The 15,692-nt window shown below is 56.1% G+C and overlaps 1 protein-coding gene across 1 annotated transcript in view; it reads right to left on the bottom strand.

Annotated features, from left to right (window-relative positions):
* LOC140472021 (uncharacterized) overlaps positions 1 to 15,692 on the bottom strand; it is a 75,602-nt gene that overhangs the window by 35,109 nt on the left and 24,801 nt on the right. The window contains exons 8-12 of the mRNA XM_072567460.1: positions 14,856 to 15,038; positions 11,477 to 11,635; positions 10,168 to 10,323; positions 2,341 to 2,490; positions 1,383 to 1,535 (exon numbers count right to left, since the gene is read on the bottom strand). Coding sequence (XP_072423561.1) covers positions 1,383 to 1,535; positions 2,341 to 2,490; positions 10,168 to 10,323; positions 11,477 to 11,635; positions 14,856 to 15,038 — 801 coding nt within the window. The remainder of the gene's footprint in view (positions 1 to 1,382; positions 1,536 to 2,340; positions 2,491 to 10,167; positions 10,324 to 11,476; positions 11,636 to 14,855; positions 15,039 to 15,692) is intronic.

The raw sequence follows: 15,692 nt of genomic DNA on the forward strand, positions 1-15,692 counted from the left end.
TGGTCCCCTTTGCTCTCTCTCTATCCCCCTCTCTCTCTCCCATCTTCCCAGTGCCCCCTCCTCTCTCTGTCTCTCTCTCTCTCTCTCTCTCTCTCTCTCTGTGTCCCATTCTCCTGGTCCCCTTTGCTCTCTCTCTATCCCCCTCTCTCTCTCCCATCTTCCCAGTGCCCCCTCCTCTCTCTGTCTTTCTCTCTCTCTCTCTCTCTGTGTCCCATTCTCCTTGTGCCCTCTGCTCTCTCTCTATCCCCCTCTCTCTCTCCCATCTTCCCAGTGCCCCCTCCTCTCTCTGTCTCTCTCTCTCTCTCTCTCTCTCTGTGTCCCATTCTCCTTGTGCCCTTTGCTCTCTCTATCCCCTCCTCTCTCTCCCATCTTCCCATTGCCCCCTCCTCTCTCTCTCTCTCTCTGTGTCCCATTCTCCTGGTCCCGTTTGCTCTCTCTCTCTCCCTCTCTCTCTCCCATCTTCCCAGTGTCCCCTCCTCTCTCTGTCTCTCTCTCTCTCTCTCTCCCATCTTCCCAATGCCCCCTCCTCTCTCTGTTTCTCTCTCTCTCTCTCTCTGTCCCATTCTCCTTGTCCCCTTTGCTCTCTCTCTCTCACTCTCTCCCTCTCTCTGCCCCATCTTCCCAGTGCCCCCTCCTCTCTCTGTCTCTCTCTCTGTCTCAGATGGGCGGCACGGTGGCACAGTGGTTAGCACTGCTGCCTCACTGCGCTCGAGATCCGGGTTCAATTCCCGCTTCAGGTGACTAACTGTGTGGAGTTTGCACGTTCTCCCCGTGTCTGCGTGGGTTTACTCCGGGTGCTCCGGTTTCCTCCCACAGTCCAAAGATGTGCAGGTCAGGTGAATTGGCCATGCTAAATTGCCCGTAGTGTTAGGTTAAGGGTATAGGTGGGTTGCGCTTCGGCGGGGCGGTGTGGACTTGTTGGGCCAAAGGGCCTGTTTCCACACTGTAAGTAATCTAATCTAATCTAACCTCTCTCTGTGTCCCATTCTCCTGGTGCCCTTTGCTCTCTCTCTCCCACCTTCCCAGTGCCCCCTCCTCTCTCTCTCTCTCTCTCTATCTCTCTCTCTCTCCCATCTTCCCAGTGCCGCCTCCTCTCTCTATCTCTCCCACCTTCCCAGTGCCCCCTCCTCTCTCTGTCTCTCTCTCTCTCTCCCATCTTCCCAGTGCCGCCTCCTCTCTCTATCTCTCCCACCTTCCCAGTGCCCCCTCCTCTCTCTGTCTCTCTCTCTCTCCCACCTTCCCAGTGCCCCCTCCTCTCTCTCTCTCTCTGTCTCTCTCTCTCTCCCACATTCCCAGTGCCCCCTCCTCTCTCTGACTCTCTCTCTCTCTGTGTTGCTCTCCACAACATCTCCCTCACAGTGTCACCCACCCCCACAACGTACCATCATCCATGAAGCTGGGGATACAGATATTTCCACATTTGCTCTCACAGCAGCTCTGCCAGGCATCACAGTCTTCATCTCCGCTGCAACGATCTCCGAGTTTCAGGTCACACATGGGCTCCAGGCGGTGGGGAGCAGGACAGATATCATCACCTGGACAACACAGAGACAGTATGGATACGGTTGTACGGAAACACACAACTCCCTCGGATCGGCACGAGTGAGACACGAGAGCTGAACGAGGAACTCCCACTGCTCTTCCATCACGGATAGACCAGCTCCACAGCCCCGGGATTCAGGAAGCCTCATGTATTTAGGCAATTCCAGGTGAATCTCCAAATACCACCCTCCCACATCTCCCTAAACCGCGGACAAACACACACACACACAGACACACAAACTCACACACAGACACACACACACTCACACACACACTCACACACAGACACACACAGACACACACAAACACACTCTCTCACACACACACACAGACACACACTCGCACAGACACAGACACAGACACACACAGACACAGAAACACACACACACACACACAGACAGACACACACAAACACACACACACACACGCTCTCACACAGACACACACACACACACACTCACACACAGACACAGAGACATACACAGACAGACACAGACACACACTGTCACTCACACACACACACACAGACACATACACACAGACACACACACACTGTCACTCACACACACACACCCACACACTGACCCTCACAGACACACAAACACACCCACACACTGACCCACACAGACACACACACACACATCCACACACTGACCCACACACTATTACACACACACACGCCCACACACTGACCCTCACAGACACACAAACACACACCCAGCTCCCTGCCCACACTGCCATGTACTGTCATCACCACACCATCGTCTCTGATCAAACAGAGACACACTGATCACTTACGGCTCATGAGGAAACGAGGTACACATCTCTTTCCACAGGTGGCATTGCAGCATGACGACCAGGCATGGCAGTCAGTGTCATTCTGACACACGTCTCCCAACTTCATCTCACAGAATGGGTCCAAGCGGGTGGAGGCAGGGCACTGGGTCGCTGCAAGGAACATCAGGACATATGGAGAGGGTCACACTCCCACAGGGCAGGGACAGCATGGGGTTAGATACAGAGTAAAGGTCTCTCTACACCATCCCCCTGATCAAACACTCCCAGGGACAGGGACAGCATGGGGTTAGATACAGAGTAAAGGTCTCTCTACACCATCCCCCTGATCAAACACTCCCAGGGACAGGGACAGCATGGGGTTAGATACAGAGTAAAGGTCTCTCTACACCATCCCCCTGATCAAACACTCCCACAGGACAGGGACAGCATGGGGTTAGATACAGAGTAAAGGTCTCTCTACACCATCCCCCCGATCAAACACTCCCACAGGACACGGACAGCATGGGGTTAGATACAGAGTAAAGGTCTCTCTACACCATCCCCCCGATCAAACACTCCCACAGGACAGGGACAGCATGGGGTTAGATACAGAGTAAAGGTCTCTCTACACCATCCCCCCGATCAAACACTCCCAGGGACAGGGACAGCATGGGGTTAGATACAGAGTAAAGGTCTCTCTACACCATCCAAAGGTCTCTCTACACCATCCCCCCGATCAAACACTCCCAGGGACAGGGACAGCATGGGGTTAGATACAGACTAAAGGTCTCTCTACACCATCCCCCCGATCAAACACTCCCAGGGACAGGAACAGCAATGGGGTTAGCTACAGAGTAAAGGTCTCTCTACACCATCCCCCCGATCAAACACTCCCAGGGACAGGGACAGCATGGGGTTAGATACAGACTAAAGGTCTCTCTGCACCATCCCCCCCGATCAAACACTCCCAGGGACAGGGACAGCATGGGGTTAGATACAGAGTAAAGGTCCCTCTACACCATCCCCCCGATCAAACACTCCCAGGGACAGGGACAGCATGGGGTTAGATACAGACTAAAGGTCTCTCTGCACCATCCCCCCCGATCAAACACTCCCAGGGACAGGGACAGCATGGGGTTAGATACAGAGTAAAGGTCTCTCTACACCATCCCCCCGATCAAACACTCCCAGGGACAGGGACAGCATGGGGTTAGATACAGAGTAAAGGTCTCTCTGCACCATCCACCCCGATCAAACACTCCCAGGGACAGGGACAGCATGGGGTTAGATACAGAGTAAAGGTCTCTCTACACCATCCCCCCGATCAAACACTCCCAGGGACAGGGACAGCATGGGGTTAGATACAGACTAAAGGTCTCTCTACACCATCCCCCCGATCAAACACTCCCAGGGACAGGGACAGCATGGGGTTAGATACAGAGGAAAGGTCTCTCTACACCATCCCCCCGATCAAACACTCCCAGGGACAGGGACAGCATGGGGTTAGATACAGAGGAAAGGTCTCTCTACACCATCCCCCTGATCAAACACTCCCAGGGACAGGGACAGCATGGGGTTAGATACAGAGTAAAGGTCTCTCTACACCATCCCCCCGATGAAACACTCCCAGGGACAGGGACAGCATGGGGTTAGATACAGAGTAAAGGTCTCTCTACACCATCCCCCCGATCAAACACTCCCAGGGACAGGGACAGCATGGGGTTAGATACAGAGTAAAGGTCTCTCTACACCATCCCCCTGATCAAACACTCCCACAGGACAGGGACAGCATGGGGTTAGATACAGAGTAAAGGTCTCTCTACACCATCCCCCTGATCAAACACTCCCAGGGACAGGGACAGCATGGGGTTAGATACAGAGTAAAGGTCTCTCTACACCATCCCCCCGATCAAACACTCCCAGGGACAGGGACAGCATGGGGTTAGATACAGAGTAAAGGTCTCTCTACACCATCCCCCCGATCAAACACTCCCAGGGACAGGGACAGCATGGGGTTAGATAGAGAGGAAAGGTCTCTCTACACCATCCCCCCGATCAAACACTCCCAGGGACAGGGACAGCATGGGGTTAGATACAGAGTAAAGGTCTCTCTGCACCATCCCCCCCGATCAAACACTCCCAGGGACAGGGACAGCATGGGGTTAGATACAGAGTAAAGGTCTCTCTACACCATCCCCCCGATCAAACACTCCCAGGGACAGGGACAGCATGGGGTTAGATACAGAGTAAAGGTCTCTCTACACCATCCCCCTGATCAAACACTCCCAGGGACAGGGACACCATGGGGTTAGATACAGACTAAAGGTCTCTCTACACCATCCCCCCGATCAAACACTCCCACAGGACAGGGACAGCATGGGGTTAGATACAGAGTAAAGGTCTCTCTACACCATCCCCCTGATCAAACACTCCCAGGGACAGGGACACCATGGGGTTAGATACAGAGTAAAGGTCTCTCTACACCATCCCCCTGATCAAACACTCCCAGGGACAGGGACAGCATGGGGTATAGATAAAGAGTAAAGGTCTCTCTACACCATCCCCCTGATCAAACACTCCCACAGGACAGGGACAGCATGGGGTTAGATACAGAGTAAAGGTCTCTCTACACCATCCCCCCGATCAAACACTCCCAGGGACAGGGACAGCATGGGGTTAGATACAGAGTAAAGGTCTCTCTACACCATCCCCCCCGATCAAACACTCCCAGGGACAGGGACAGCATGGGGTTAGATACAGAGGAAAGGTCTCTCTACACCATCCCCCCGATCAAACACTCCCAGGGACAGGGACAGCATGGGGTTAGATACAGAGTAAAGGTCTCTCTACACCATCCCCCTGATCAAACACTCCCAGGGACAGGGACACCATGGGGTTAGATACAGAGTAAAGGTCTCTCTACACCATCCCCCCGATGAAACACTCCCAGGGACAGGGACAGCATGGGGTTAGATACAGAGTAAAGGTCTCTCTACACCATCCGCACGATCACACACTCCCAGGGACAGGGACAGCATGGGGTAAGATACTGAGTCAAGATACCGTATCAAGCCACTCCACACAGTTCCACTATTAAACATTCCCAGGACAGGACAGCAGAGGTTTAGGTACAGTGTGCAGCTCCCTCCACACTCTCCCACCATCGACCATTCCCAGGGACAGGGACACCATGGTGTTAGATACAGGGTGCAGCTCCCTGCACACTCTCCCACCATCCACCATTCCCGGGACAGGGACACCATGGTGTTAGATACAGGGTGCAGCTCCCTCCACACTCTCCCACCATCCACCATCCACCATTCCCAGGGACAGGGACACCATGACGTTAGATACAGGGTGCAGCTCCCTCCACACTGTCCCACCATCCACCATTCCCAGGGACAGGGACACCATGGGGTTAGATACAGGGTGCAGCTCCCTCCACACTGTCCCACCATCCACCATTCCCAGGGACAGTGTCACCATGGCGTTAGATACAGGGTGCAGCTCCCTCCACACTCTCCCACCATCCACCATTCCCAGGGACAGGGACACCATGACGTTAGATACAGGGTGCAGCTCCCTCCACACTGTCCCACCATCCACCATTCCCAGGGACAGGGACACCATGACGTTAGATACAGGGTGCAGCTCCCTCCACACTCTCCCACCATCCACCATTCCCAGGGACAGGGACACCATGGGGTTAGATACAGGGTGCAGCTCCCTCCACACTCTCCCACCATCCACCATTCCCAGGGACAGGGACACCATGGGGTTAGATACAGGGTGCAGCTCCCTCCACACTGTCCCACCATCCACCATTCCCAGGGACAGGGACACCATGGGGTTAGATACAGGGTGCAGCTCCCTCCACACTGTCCCACCATCCACCATTCCCAGGGACAGGGACACCATGGCGTTAGATACAGGGTGCAGCTCCCTCCACACTGTCCCACCATCCACCATTCCCAGGGACAGGGACACCATGGGGTTAGATACAGGATGCAGCTCCCTGCACACTCTCCCACCATCGACCATTCCCATGGACAGGGACACCATGGGGTTAGATACAGGGTGCAGCTCCCTCCACACTGTCCCACCATCCACCATTCCCAGGGACAGGGACACCATGGTGTTAGATACAGGGTGCAGCTCCCTCCACACTGTCCCACCATCCACCATTCCCATGGACAGGGACACCATGGCGTTAGATACAGGGTGCAGCTCCCTCCACACTCTCCCACCATCGACCATTCCCATGGACAGGGACACCATGGCGTTAGATACAGGGTGCAGCTCCCTCCACACTCTCCCACCATCCACCATTCCCAGGGACAGGGACACCATGGGGTTAGATACAGGGTGCAGCTCCCTTCACACTGTCCCACCATCCACCATTCCCAGGGACAGGGACACCATGGCGTTAGATACAGGGTGCAGCTCCCTCCACACTCTCCCACCATCCAACATTCACAGGGACAGGGACACCATGGGGTTAGATACAGGGTGCAGCTCCCTCCACACTCTCCCACCATCCACCATTCCCAGGGATAGGGACACCATGGGGTTAGATACAGGGTGCAGCTCCCTCCACACTGTCCCACCATCCACCATTCCCAGGGACAGGGACACCATGGCGTTAGATACAGGGTGCAGCTCCCTCCACACTCTCCCACCATCCAACATTCACAGGGACAGGGACACCATGGGGTTAGATACAGGGTGCAGCTCCCTCCACACTCTCCCACCATCCACCATTCCCAGGGATACGGACACCATGGGGTTAGATACAGGGTGCAGCTCCCTCCACACTCTCCCACCATCCACCATTCCCAGGGACAGGGACACCATGGGGTTAGATACAGGGTGCAGCTCCCTGCACACTCTCCCACCATCCACCATTCCCAGGGACAGGGACACCATGGGGTTAGATACAGGGTGCAGCTCCCTCCACACTGTCCCACCATCCACCATTCCCAGGGACAGGGACACCATGGCGTTAGATACAGGGTGCAGCTCCCTCCACACTGTCCCACCATCCACCATTCCCAGGGACAGGGACACCATGGCGTTAGATACAGGGTGCAGCTCCCTCCACACTGTCCCACCATCCACCATTCCCAGGGACAGGGACACCATGGCGTTAGATACAGGGTGCAGCTCCCTCCACACTCTCCCACCATCCACCATTCCCAGGGACAGGGACACCATGGGGTTAGATACAGGGTGCAGCTCCCTCCACACTCTCCCACCATCCACCATTCCCAGGGACAGGGACACCATGGTGTTAGATACAGGGTGCAGCTCCCTCCACACTGTCCCACCATCCACCATTCCCAGGGACAGGGACACCATGACGTTAGATACAGGGTGCAGCTCCCTCCACACTCTCCCACCATCCACCATTCCCAGGGACAGGGACACCATGGTGTTAGATACAGGGTGCAGCTCCCTCCACACTGTCCCACCATCCACCATTCCCAGGGACAGGGACACCATGGGGTTAGATACAGGGTGCAGCTCCCTCCACACTCTCCCACCATCGACCATTCCCAGGGACAGGGACACCATGGCGTTAGATACAGGGTGCAGCTCCCTCCACACTGTCCCACCATCCACCATTCCCAGGGACAGGGACACCATGGTGTTAGATACAGGGTGCAGCTCCCTCCACACTGTCCCACCATCCACCATTCCCAGGGACAGGGACACCATGGGGTTAGATACAGGGTGCAGCTCCCTCCACACTGTCCCACCATCCACCATTCCAAGAGACAGGGACACCAGGGGGTTAGATACAGGGTGCAGCTCCCTCCACACTCTCCCACCATCCACCATTCCCAGGGACAGGGACACCATGGCGTTAGATACAGGGTGCAGCTCCCTCCACACTGTCCCACCATCCACCATTCCCAGGGACAGGGACACCATGGTGTTAGATACAGGGTGCAGCTCCCTCCACACTGTCCCACCATCCACCATTCCCAGGGACAGGGACACCATGGGGTTAGATACAGGGTGCAGCTCCCTCCACACTGTCCCACCATCCACCATTCCCAGGGACAGGGACACCATGGTGTTAGATACAGGGTGCAGCTCCCTCCACACTGTCCCACCATCCACCATTCCCAGGGACAGGGACACCATGGGGTTAGATACAGGGTGCAGCTCCCTCCACACTCTCCCACCATCCACCATTCCCAGGGACAGGGACACCATGACGTTAGATACAGGGTGCAGCTCCCTCCACACTCTCCCACCATCCACCATTCCCAGAGACAGGGACACCAGGGGGTTAGATACAGGGTGCAGCTCCCTCCACACTGTCCGACCATCCACCATTCCCAGGGACAGGGATACCATGACGTTAGATACAGGGTGCAGCTCCCTCCACACTGTCCCACCATCCACCATTCCCAGGGACAGGGACACCATGGGGTTAGATACAGGGTGCAGCTCCCTCCACACTCTCCCACCATCCACCATTCACAGGGACAGGGACACCATGGGGTTAGATACAGGGTGCAGCTCCCTCCACACTCTCCCACCATCCACCATTCCCAGGGACAGGGACACCATGGTGTTAGATACAGGGTGCAGCTCCCTCCACACTCTCCCACCATCCACCATTCCCAGGGACAGGGACACCATGGTGTTAGATACAGGGTGCAGCTCCCTCCACACTCTCCCACCATCCACCATTCCCAGGGACAGGGACACCATGGCGTTAGATACAGGGTGCAGCTCCCTCCACACTGTCCCACCATCCACCATTCCTAGGGACAAGGACACCATGGCGTTAGATACAGGGTGCAGCTCCCTCCACACTCTCCCACCATCGACCATTCCCAGGGACAGGGACACCATGGGGTTAGATACAGGGTGCAGCTCCCTCCACACTGTCCCACCATCCACCATTCCCAGGGACAGGGACACCATGGGGTTAGATACAGGGTGCAGCTCCCTCCACACTGTCCCACCATCCACCATTCCCAGGGACAGGGACACCATGGTGTTAGATACAGGGTGCAGCTCCCTCCACACTCTCCCACCATCCACCATTCCCAGGGACAGGGACACCATGGCGTTAGATACAGAGTGCAGCTCCCTCCACACTGTCCCACCATCCACCATTCCCAGGGACAGGGACACCATGGTGTTAGATACAGGGTGCAGCTCCCTCCACACTGTCCCACCATCCACCATTCCCAGGGACAGGGACACCATGGTGTTAGATACAGGGTGTAGCTCCCTCCACACGGTCCCACCATCCACTATTCCCAGGGACAGGGACACCATGGCGTTAGATACAGGGTGCAGCTCCCTCCACTCTGTCCCACCATCCACCATTCCCAGGGACAGGGACACCATGGGGTTAGATACAGGGTGCAGCTCCCTCCACACTCTCCCACCATCCACCATTCCCAGGGACAGGGACACCATGGCGTTAGATACAGGGTGCAGCTCCCTCCACACTCTCCCACCATCCACCATTCCCAGGGACAGGGACACCATGGGGTTAGATACAGGGTGCAGCTCCCTCCACACTCTCCCACCATCCACCATTCCCAGGGACAGGGACACCATGGCGTTAGATACAAGGTGCAGCTCCCTCCACACTCTCCCACCATCCACCATTCCCAGGGACAGGGACACCATGGGGTTAGATACAGGGTGCAGCTCCCTCCACACTCTCCCACCATCCACCATTCCCAGGGACAGCGACACCATGACGTTAGATACAGGGTGCAGCTCCCTCCACACTCTCCCACCAACAAACCCTCCCGGCTCGATACCTGTAGCCAGTGGGATGATACACAGAGCTTAACAGGAGTGGTGCCTTACGTCTGGACAGGAACTTGAAGACACATCTATTCCCACAGGTGGTATTGCAGCAGGTTTGCCAGCCCTCACAGTCGTTGTCCTCATTGCACTGAGTATGGAAACTCATGGAACAGACGTGGCTCAGTCTGGAAGGTGAGGGACACCTTTGTTCGCTCCCTACAGAGACAGAGGCTCCATCTTAGCTTCAGAAACTGCTGCTGCTGCTGCTTGAACTATCATTCACTGACTTCGCCCCGAGCTCAAGGGCGGGGTGATAGAGAGAGAGACAGAGAGAGAGAGACAGAGAGAGAGAGGGAGAGAAAGAAATAGAGACAGAATGAGGGGGAGAGAGCAAAAGACAGGCAGGGAGAGAGAGAGAGACAGAGAGAGAGAAAGAAATAGAGACAGTGAGAGAGACAGACAGACACAGGGATAGAGAGTCAGAGACAAAGCTGGGTGGAGGGGGGGTGGTCACGAGAGAGAGAGAGAGAGAGAGAGAGCAAGAGAGAGATAGGAGGTTGGAGACAGAGACAGAGAGAAAGAGAAACAGTAATAGGGAGCAGGAGAGACAGACAGAGACAGAAAGAGAGGCGGGGGACAGAGGAAGACAGAGGCAGAGAGAAATAGACAAACATAGATATAGAGATGGAAAGAGAGAGGAAAGGAAAGAGAGACAAACAGCCAGACAGAGGAACAGACAGAGAGAAAGAAACAGACTGGGAGAGACAGAAAGAGAGACAGACAGAAAGAGCAAAACACAGTGACAGGGAGAGATAGAGAGAGAGGGAGGGAGGGAGACAGAGGCAGAGAGAGGGAGAAACTGAGGGACAGAGTTGGGGAGATGCAGACAGAGAGAGACACACACACAGAGTAAGAGAGAGAGAGGAGAGAGAGAGAGAGACAGAGAAATGGAGAGAGAGAGACAGAGAGGGAGCGACACAGTGAGAGACAGAGGGACAGAGATGGAGAGAGACAGATGGAGGGAGACAAAGAGAAACTGAACGGGAAAGAAAGGGAGAGTGAGAGATGTGATGGGACGAAAGAAGCTGTGAGAGAGAAAGAAAGAAAGAGACAGACACAAACTGACAAGAGAGACAGAGTTCCAAGAACTGATCATGTCTGCCCAATATCGCAGAGACGTCCATTGACAGAGGGAAAGACAGAGAGCGAGGGAGAGAGCGAGAGACACACATTCACACATACGCAGAAATAGCAACACAAACACAGTGACTTTCTGTGTCTCCCGATCCCTGATGAACATGCTCTGGGGTGGAGGTTGTGGGTGGGGAGGGAGACGGTAGAGTGGTGCTAAGTAAACGGGGTTACTTACCCCTGCTGCGGTAGGGATGGACACAGCGTTGCCCACAGCTGGTGTTGCAGCACATCTGCCATGCGTAGCAGTCATCATCCTCCTCACACACCTCGCCGTATTTCAGGTTACACACAGCAGAGAGGCGAGCAGGAGAAGGACACATTCCAGATGTCCGATCTGTCACACAGAGAGAGTGAGGGAGGGAAGGAGGGACAGGGAAAGGGAGAGAGATAGACACGGCTCAGACACAGAGGAAGGCCTCATCAAGGACATCAGTTCACCACACTCAGCCTGCTGGGAAAAGGATATTCCCAACACTCAACTTGCTGGGAAAAGGTATTCCCCACACCCAGCATGCTGGGAACAGGATATTCCCTATACCCAGCCTGCTGGGAGCAGAGTGTTCCCTACACCCAGCGTGCTGGGAACAGGATATTCCCTATACCCAGCCTGCTGGGAACAGGATATTCCCCACACTCAGCCTGCTGGGAACAGGATATTCCCCACACTCAGCCTGCTGGGAACAGGATATTCCCCATACACAGCCTGCTGGGAACAAGATATTCCCCACATGCAGCTTGCTGGGAGCAGGATGTTCCCCACAGTCAGCCTGCTGGGAGTAAAGTGCTCCCCACAATCAGCCTGCTGGGAACAGGATATTCCAAACAAAAAGCCTGCTGGGAACAGGCTGCTCACCAATACTCAGCCTGCTGGAGACAGGGTGTTCCCCACACTCAGGCTGCTGGGAACAGGTTGTTCCACACACTCAGGCTGTTGAGAACAGGGTATTCCACACTCTCAGCCTGCTGGGAGTGGGTTTCCTCCACATTCAGTCTGCTGGGAGTGGGTTTTCCCCACAGTCAGCCTGCTGGGAGCAGGATATTCCCCATACTCAGCCTGCTGGGAACAGGATATTCCTGACCATCAGCCTGCTAGGAACAAGGTGTTCCCCACACTCAGCCTGCTGGGAGCAGCGTGCTCCCCACACCTAGCCTGCTGGGACCAGGATATCCCCCACACTCAGCCTGCTGCCCGAAAGGTTGATTTCGCTGCTCGTTGGATGCTGCCTGAACTGCTGTGCTCTTCCAGCACCACTCATCCAGTTTTTACCTCAGCCTGCTGGGAGCAGAGTGCTCCCCACACTCAGCCTGCTGGAACCAGGGTGTTCCCCACACTCAGCCTGCTGGGACCAGGGTGTTCCCCACACTCAGCCTGCTGGGAGCAGGATATCCCCCATACTCAGCCTGCTGCCTGAAAGGTCGATTTCGCTGCTCGTTGGATGCTGCCTGAACTGCTGTGCTCTTCCAGCACCACTCATCCAGTTTTTACCTCAGCCTGCTGGGACCAGGGTGTTCCCCACACTCAGCCTGCTGCCCGAAAGGTTGATTTCGCTGCTCGTTGGATGCTGCCTGAACTGCTGTGCTCTTCCAGCACCACTCATCCAGTTTTTACCTCAGCCTACTGGGAGCAGAGTGCTCCCCACACTCAGCCTGCTGGGACCAGGGTGTTCCCACACTCAGCCGGCTGGGAGTGGGTTTTCTCCACACTCATGCTGCTGGGAGCAGGATATTCCCCACACCCAGCCTGCTGGGACCAGGGTCTTCCCCACACTCAGCCTGCTGGGAGCAGGATACTCCCCACACTCAGCCTGCTGGGAACAGGGTATTCCCCACACTCAGCCTGCTGAGAGCAGAGTGCTCCCCACACTCAGCCTGCTGGGACCAAGGTGTTCCCCACACTCAGCCTGCTGGGAGCAGGATATTCCCCATATTAAGCCTTCTGGGAGCAAAGTGCTCCCCACACTCAGCCTGCTGGGACCAGGATATCCCCCACACTCAGCCTGCTGGGACCAGGGTGTTCCCCACACTCAGCCTACTGGGACCAGGGTGTTCCCCACACTCAACCTGCTAGGGAGCAGAGTGCTCCCCACACTCAGCCTGCTGGGACCAGGATATCCCCCACACTCAGCCTGCTGGGAGCAGAGTGCTCCCCACACTCAGCCTGCTGGGACCAGGATATTCCCCCACACTCAGACTGCTCGGGAGCAGAGTGCTCCCCACACTCAGCCTGCTGGGACCAGGGTGCTCCCCACACTCAGCCTGCTGGGACCAGGGTGATCCCCACACTCAGCCTGCTGGAAGCAGAGTGCTCCCCACACTCAGCCTGCTGGGACCAGGATATCCCCCACACTCAGCCTGCTGGGAGCAGAGTGCTCCCCACACTCAGCCTGCTGGGACCAGGGTTTTCCCCATACTCAGCCGGCTGAGACCAGGGTGCTCCCCACACTCAGCCTGCTGGGACCAGGGTGATCCCCACACTCAGCCTGCTGGAAGCAGAGTGCTCCCCACACTCAGCCTGCTGGGACCAGGATATCCCCCACACTCAGCCTGCTGGGAGCAGAGTGCTCCCCACACTCAGCCTGCTGGGACCAGGGTTTTCCCCATACTCAGCCGGCTGAGACCAGGGTGTTCCCCACACTCAGCCTGCTGGGAGCAGAGTGCTCTCCACAATCAGCCTGCTGGGACCAGGGTGTTCCCCACACTCAGCCTGCTGGGAGCAGAGTGCTCCACACACTCAGCCTGCTGGGACCAGGATATTCCCCACACCCAGCCTGCTGGGAGCAGAGTGCTCTCCACAATCAGCCTGCTGGAACCAGGATATTCCCCACACTCAGCCTGCTGGGACCAAGGTGTTCCCCACACTCAGACAGCTGGGAGCAGAGTGCTCCCCACACTCAGCCTGCTGGGACCAGGGTGTTCCCCACACTCAGCCTGCTGGGAGCAGAGTACTCCTCACACTCAGCCTGCTGGGAGCAGAGTGCTCCCCACACCCAGCCTGCTGGGACCAGGGTGCTCCCCACACTCAGCCTGCTGGGAGCAGAGTGCTCCACACACTCATACTGCTGGGACCAGGGTGTTCCCCACACTCAGCCTGCTGGGAGCAGAGTGCTCCCCACACTCAGCCTGCTGGGACCAGGGTGATCCCCACACAAAGCCTGCTGGGACCAGGGTGTTCCCCACACTCAGCCTGCTGGGAGCAGAGTGCTCCCCACACTCAGCCTGTTGGGAGCAGAGTGCTCCCCACACTCAGCCTGCTGGGACCACGATATCTCCCACACTCAGACAGCTGGGAGCAGAGTGTTCCCCACACTCAGCCTGCTGGGACCAGGATATCCCCCATACTCAGCCTGCTGGGAGCAGAGTGCTCCCCACACTCAGCCTGCTGGGACCAGGATATCCCCCATACTCAGCCTGCTGGGAGCAGAGTGCTCCCCACACTCAGCCTGCTGGGACCAGGGTGTTCCCCATACTCAGCCTGCTGGCGGCAGTGTGATTACATGACCCTCTGCTGGGATTTAGCTGGATCTTGGAGGGACTAACCAACCATATGCAGTTACCTGAGACTGACAAACTCCTGCTCTGCCCCATGAAGGGATTGACACAGCGTCTACCGCACGGTGTCTCACAACATGACGTCCACTTGCCACAATCGTCATCATCTTCACACGAGACGCTGTGATTCATCCTGCAGACACGTTCCAGGCAGGACGGCTTAGGACATTCTCCAGATTTCCCAGAGTCTGCAAGTGTAACAGTTCCACTTATAGGAGAGATCAGGAGAGGTGTGGATGTGTGAGAGACAGAGACAGAGAGATTGAGAGGGTGGGGGAGAGAGGGACAGGGGGAGAATGAGAGGGAGATCAAGAACTGAGAGGAACAGGGAGGGAAATGTGACAAAGACAGAGAGAGACAGAGGAACGTGCAAGAGGCAGACTGAACAAGAGGAGACACAGAGAGAGGGCGAGAGAGAGACAGGAGAGATAGCAACACAGAGAGCAAGTGACAGAGGGAGAGACGTGACCAAGAAAGAGAGGGAGTCGAATGCGACAAAGACAGAAAGAGAGACACAGACGAACATGCAAGAGACAGACAGAACGAGAGGTGAAAGAAGGACAGGGAGAGAGACAGAGAGGAGAGATAGCAACACAGATGGACTGATGGAGAGACACGATGGAGAAAGAGTGGAATGTGACAATGACAGACATAGAGAGAGAGAGAGAGACACACAGACAGAGAGAGGGAGAGAGACAGAGAGAGAGGGAAAGACAGAGAGACACAGAGAGACAGACAGACAAAAAGGGAGAGAGAGAAACAGACAGACGTGCAAAGGATGGAGATGAAATGACGTCACACAGAGAAAGAGAGAGAGAGAGAGGTGTGCTGCAGGAATGCAC

The sequence above is a fragment of the Chiloscyllium punctatum genome, unplaced genomic scaffold (assembly GCF_047496795.1).
Source record: "Chiloscyllium punctatum isolate Juve2018m unplaced genomic scaffold, sChiPun1.3 scaffold_218, whole genome shotgun sequence".
Taxonomy (NCBI): domain Eukaryota; kingdom Metazoa; phylum Chordata; class Chondrichthyes; order Orectolobiformes; family Hemiscylliidae; genus Chiloscyllium; species Chiloscyllium punctatum.